This window comes from Periophthalmus magnuspinnatus, chromosome 20 (genome assembly GCF_009829125.3).
Source record: "Periophthalmus magnuspinnatus isolate fPerMag1 chromosome 20, fPerMag1.2.pri, whole genome shotgun sequence".
Classification (NCBI taxonomy): domain Eukaryota; kingdom Metazoa; phylum Chordata; class Actinopteri; order Gobiiformes; family Gobiidae; genus Periophthalmus; species Periophthalmus magnuspinnatus.
Genome location: NC_047145.1, coordinates 18838411 through 18844720, shown reverse-complemented (window position 1 = coordinate 18844720; position 6310 = coordinate 18838411). Strand labels below are relative to the sequence as shown.

Genomic DNA, 6310 nt, shown 5'->3' with positions numbered 1-6310 from the left:
TAAAATGCATTGTGCTCATAATGAATAGGTTCTGTAAGCAAAAAGAAATGATTTGGTCCAACAAATAAAAATAAGTCTAGGAAAACGTAAAAACAAAATAATTTAAGTTGGAGCAACTTTAATCCATAAGTTGAATAAGTTAGTTGGGCTTTTCAAAAAATAATAATAAACGCAACTTGTTGCCTCAAGATTTTTAGTTGAAATAGCCAATTTTTTAAATTTATTTTTTTACTATGTCCTTGATCTTATTTTTCGCTTGACTCCATATGATTGATTATTAAATCAAATCTATGGTCTATTTAGGGCCTAAATCTTTTGCTACATTGAATAGTTATATAGTGGATTAAAAAAATAATAATAATAATAATAATTTTTTTGGTGACCTACATCGTTTATTCCAAAAAATCATTAATTGAAACGATCATTTAAAAATAATTGTACGTCCGTTAAATATAAAAACGTCTTCTCTCCTCGGGCGCAGATGTAAAACTCGGCGTCTTTGTACATTTATAATATTTTGGGATGACTTATTTGTTGTTGGTTGTATTTGTGGGGGACAGGACCCTCACTAGGAGCCCCTCGTGCCACGTGCGCCGCAGCTGCCTCAGGCGCGCGCCTGTTTGTGAAACGCGCATGTGCAGTATCAGACTGTCACCGCCAGGGGTCGGTGCAGATCATGAGATTAAACTCCCATCGTCCACCGCCGTGTCCTCTTCACTGCAGCGGGCTGTTTTATCATTCAGCCTGTGGTTTTCACTGATCTGCTCTGCGGTATAATAGAAAAAGACCTACATTTAGACTGCTCCAATGTTTAAACAGAAAATATTAACGAGCCGCTTTTAACGTAAAATGTGAAATAAAACGACAAACGGCAATAATCGTGCAAATGGCAGCAGATCATGTTTTAGGCGACAATAAAACGGATGTAGAAGCACCGATTAACACTTAGCAGAGTGTCTTGTGCCGACTGTGAACTTGACCTTTGACCTTTGACCTCTTTATGGCAGGCAACAGCTTTAATGGCGCTGCCTCACTGGGGCAATAGATGTTTAAAACACAATGGTATATATAGCATTGTCCTACACACTTTTGAACTGTGAAACCTTTCAGAATTACTTTTAATGTGTAGAACAAAATGGATATTTTATAGAAAGCAAACATAGTTAAAAAGAAAAGGCTGTGAACAAAGATAGTAAAAATAATACACTATAAGCTTGTGTTTCTTTGTTTTGGGGAAGAAGAAATAACTCATGCATTGTGATTACTACTGCATTTTATTTCTCTTTAAAATGTTATATTTACAAAATCATTCCTATAAAACAGGTTTAGTGTAAAAATGTAGGTGGTTAATTAATTATAAAATGTAATTAAAAAATGATTTAATGGCATCCGTCTTCTGTATGTGTATGAGGATAATATATTAATATATTATTATTTCTATTATATAGTATAAGAAAATCTAAACAAAAATAACAATAGTTGAATGAATAGTTACATATGGTTAAATACAAAAAGACATCAAAGTTTCATTCAGGCTGGTTGATAGTTCTCTGAACGCTCCAGTAATGCCTCTGGGTATCCAGGAGAGTAGTATCTACAAACACAAAGACAAGCCTTTGTATAAAAATACACCTACATTCCATATATTATATTTTATTTTTTTTGTAATACTGTAATTTTAAGACATGAGCACACACCTAACTATCTCCTCTGGGAAGCAGCTCTTGATGGCGTTGACGTGCTCCTGCAGAACAGACCCAGGTTCTGCATCAATCTCCAGCACTTTCTTCAGCCCTCCACTGGTGATGAAGAGCCGCCGAGCTTTACTGTCATGAGGCAGGACCTGAGAGAGCACAGAAGAGAGAACGGTAACAAAAATATATAAATAATATTTTTTCAGTTATTTGTACACTTATTTACTTTTACTGTTTACTTACTTATATTTTTACACTATTCAATACTTTATTACTGTATCTAATGTGATGATTTTAATCTGGTTTTGGATTAGGAAGATGAAATGATGACAGTAAAATAGCTAGTTCTAGTTTAACATTTTGACTCAAACACACAGCAGATATTTACCATTTAATAATTCACAAAAAACAAAGGCTAATCAAAAATGTTCAGCATAAAACTTGTATAGCGTAAAGCTTGTACCTTGCTGAACTGGCCAACCACGTGCTTGAGTATATTGGAGGGGGCATCGTAGAGTAGGGGCTCTAGAGCAGGGAAATGGGTGCATTTCTGGAGGATGCTCTTCAGCGCCTTCTTACTCTGATGTATACAAGCGAATCAAACAATAATAATTTGTCATTTTTACCTTGTTACGTCATTGCCACTCAGCCGTACCTTGGTCTGCAGATCCTCAGAGCTGCTGGCATCCATGTATAGCTGTAACAGTTTTGGGAGCAGGCTGCATATGGCCACAGCTTTGGCATGCTCCGGAGTGTGCTGTCCAATCTGGTTTATGGACCACACGGTTGCGGCTTTTATGTGGTGTTCCGGCTCCTCCGACAGGCATAAGGCGAGCTGAGGCACCCCCTAGAGGAGAGGGTAGGTACGCACTTAAGGTTCAATCCGTTTATATGACCTACATACCAAACCCCAAAGAATGCCTCCACTTTTAGATGCCGCTGGTCTTACGGTGATTAGGAGATTTTACACACACGCACCTTAGAAAGAATGACAGCCATAGCTAGATTCTCATTGTGTGCGGCTATGTATCCCAGCATCATGATCCCAGGCAGACGCATCTGTCCACGGCAGTCGCCCAAGTAGTCTATAACAGCTGCCAGACCTCCACAGTTCACTATTAACTGAGCCAGCTGGAAAGTTACATAAACACTGTACATTACCTTTTCATCTCTATGTATGCATCCAATAATATGTGTATCATCTGCTGTACCTCTGGCGTATGCTTGACCACCTCTCTCATAAGCGTAGTGACATTTTTCCTCACATATTCATCTGGGTCTCTAAGACAGGCGATTGCTGCAGGGAAAACCTCCGCTTCGATCACCATTTCAGCCAAACTGTAGGAGTGCTTACTGATCTGACTCAACGCTGAGAACACCTGTCTCTGGTTTAACAAGAGAATAAAAAGGTGGGAAGTTGTTTTTTTTAATTTTCATATTGTTGTTGTATTGTTTGTGGTTTAAAATTGTGTGAGCTGTGTGCTTTTTTTGAAGATAAATACAATGGTAAACTGGACTGGTAGTCTCTAAAGAACCGATCAAATAAAGTAAATAAAATATGTGTATATAAAATACATCAGCATTGTGTTTGCCTTGGGTCCTACCTTCAGTTTGGCGTCTGGATTCAGAATCATTTGTGCTAAATGTGCAATAGCCCCAGTGTCCACCACAGTCTGAGCCAGCTCTGGTGTGTGTTTGCAGATGTCACTCAGCACAGAGGCAGCGATGCGTTTCAGGGCTATTTCAGGCTCCTGAAGAGACAAAACCAGCAGAGGGGCTGCGCCTGCATCCAGCACGGCCTGAGCTAGAGCTGCACAGAAGACATGTGTTACAAAAATATATGACATATGAATTAGTTCTTCATCAAGTGTTCATCACAATGTCTTACATGCACTGTGTCGTGCGATGCAGCCCAGAGCCCAGGCAGCCGCCTCCTTCACCCCAGGGTCAAAGTCCTCGAGGCAGAGCACCAGAGCGTTGGCTCCTCCGGACAACACCACAGCCTCAGCAAGCTCAGGAGAGTGTTTGGCTACAGCCCGCAGCACAAACGCCGCTGCCTTTTTGTAAAACCTCTGTAGAAAACCAAGAAACTGTTGACTTTTTCTCATTTATAGCAATGTAGTCTAAATGCACCACATGCTCTGTAGTATTTCATTCTCTCTTTTTCATCATCATTGGTTGATTGGTCTTATATTCATGGCATGTAAAAAGAGGTGCATACTAACATTCTGTGAATCAAGAGAGTTGACAAGTTGGGGGAGGATCTCCGCCTTAACCACAGCTTCAGCCAGGTCATTATTGTGGTCTGCCAGGCGGCCGAGAGCCAAAGCTGCAGTCTGTTGAACGCTTGGTACTACATCCAGCGTAAGCGGGCGTAGCAAGGAGATCACACCTGTTGGGAAATAAAATGCTATAATGAATTCTTTTAATAATACCTATGTTTATCTTTAGGCTTTGTTTGAATGTTTATTACCTGCTTTTTGCAGAATTTCTATGTTTTGTTGCCGGTTTGCAAGATCAGCCACCGTCTGAACAAACTGCAGTCGGGATCTCTGGTACTGTTCAAAAACTACAACACAAGAAAGCAATGAATACATACAAAATGAATTGGTAAAAATATATTATACCAGTAGAACTAGCTACTGTCCTTTGAAAGTAGTTACATTACATTATATTTTAATATTATTTTAATTAAACTAACAATTTTACATATTATATATGTGTTTTCATAATTTATTAAAGACATTTAAATATAGATAGCTGTTCAGATGGCATAACACCAATAATAGAACATGACATATAACATACACAGTGGGTGACATCTGCACCATGTTGCCACAGTCTCTGACATGGAGGTAGTACCCTGACAGTAACATCCACAGGTTCTGTCCTTTTTAGCACATTCAAAGTGCTCCTTGTTTAAGCTTATACTAGCAGAGGAATGTTACATAGACTGTATAAATATATACTATATATACAGACTACATATACAGTCTATGAATATTATGCTCTTTTCTCAAACATTGTTGTTAGCGTTGCAAGACCATGTGTTTTGACAGTAACTGTAATTTAATTACAGACATTTTCAAAGTGATGCATTACACCACAACATTCTGTGATTATAAGTATTACATATATCAATGTATTGCTTAAACAATTAAGTAAGTTCACCCAACAGTAGGTAGCTATGTCAGTTGCTACACGTAGCTATGCCAGTTGCTAGCCTTATGTGTTAATTAGTCTGACTACTGGACAAAAAGTTAGCTTTAGAGTACCAATCAAACGCAGTGTTTCTTACCTTGAATTATTTGTCGTTGGCTCATTATTTAACACTTATTTTAAGCTAATTTTCCCAGCAGTCTGAAACGTTTGACAAATGAAGACGTGCAGCGGTTTGCGTCGGCTTGTGTTGTTAACTGTTGCCAGGGTAACCGCCTGGCAGCGCGAGCCTCGTCAAAGATCGTCTTTTGAGAAGATGAGAGTCAGTCTCCAACTGCTCCTAGAGCCGCTTCAACGGTCAGTGTGTGCGATGCCAAATATCTGGTGCTATGTTCTTATACTTTTACCTTTCATTCTTGCTCTGCTAAATGAAGAGGTCACATTTGGCCTGGAGATGTAACTGTCGGCTAACATTACAAGTCTTGTGCTAAGACTCTTGTTGTATTTACTTTGCGGCCATATTAATTAGCCGTAGCCTACTGTGTGTAAGCCACTGTCACTGGTGCAGAGCTGCAAGACCAAATATCTTGGACTAATGAACACGTTATTAACACGTGTGTAATGTTAACATGGTGTAGCTAACTCTTAAACAAATGAAAGGTCATTTCCCGCCTCGCGCGCTTCTTCTTCGTTGTTGTTTTTTTCTTCTACTTCTTTTTTGCTGTGCCAAATAATTTCTGGAAACTTCACCTTGCATCAAAGCTGTATTTGATTTAAATATTTTATTCTTCAAATCGGTCTAAAGTCTAGGGAAGCTGGTATATTTTGGTCGATTTAGGCTATATTGTATAATTTGGTCAGTTGAACTAGTTAACGTTTAAACTGATTTTATTCTAGTTGATTTCTCTGTAGAAAGTTAAGATAAACGCCGGGGTTGGATAATGACACTGAACATGTTGAATTTTACTGTAGCTGTAGAAGTGTTTGTAAGGTTTATGTTGTTGCTTTATCGCTGGTTGAGTGCGTTTTGTTATTATTATTTATTTATTTTATTTTATTTTTTTTGTCTAAAGCTGCCCATTGCCCAACGCCCGCTCTTTTCAGGTAACTCACGCAAATCTGCACCATTTTAAAGTTATTTTAACTAAAATAACTAAAGTATTTTAAATTATGTACTGACTCTTTTCATCTGTCCAGGTTCTGCCTCTCATTAACAGTGTCCTGACCAGTCCTTGGTCTTAACATGTTTACAGCAAATAACCTTTTTTTCTGTTTTTCCTTGAATGCGTCCCATTCAATCCATTCGTTGTTTGTTTTATATTTTTTCAGTAAAATAGTTCAACGGGCAAAACTATTGAATCGAAATATTGGGACAGCTCTCATGACGTTGTCTCTGCTCCGTGTGACTTCAAAAAGTTCTTGTTGAAAATATTTTTTCCATATTCGACAGAACATAG

General features: G+C 38.4%; 1 protein-coding gene across 1 annotated transcript; it reads right to left on the bottom strand.

Annotated features, from left to right (window-relative positions):
* Positions 1–1530: 1530 nt before the first annotated feature.
* On the bottom strand, positions 1531–5034 carry spag6 (sperm associated antigen 6). Its single transcript, XM_033986068.2, has 11 exons — positions 4993–5034; positions 4168–4263; positions 3920–4086; positions 3583–3766; positions 3299–3504; positions 2906–3079; positions 2673–2825; positions 2350–2541; positions 2158–2274; positions 1698–1843; positions 1531–1594 (listed from the first exon to the last, which is right to left on the bottom strand). Exons 1-11 carry the CDS (start codon positions 5015–5017, stop codon positions 1531–1533), a joined length of 1524 nt encoding a protein of 507 aa, XP_033841959.1. The 5' UTR covers positions 5018–5034.
* Positions 5035–6310: the final 1276 nt, after the last annotated feature.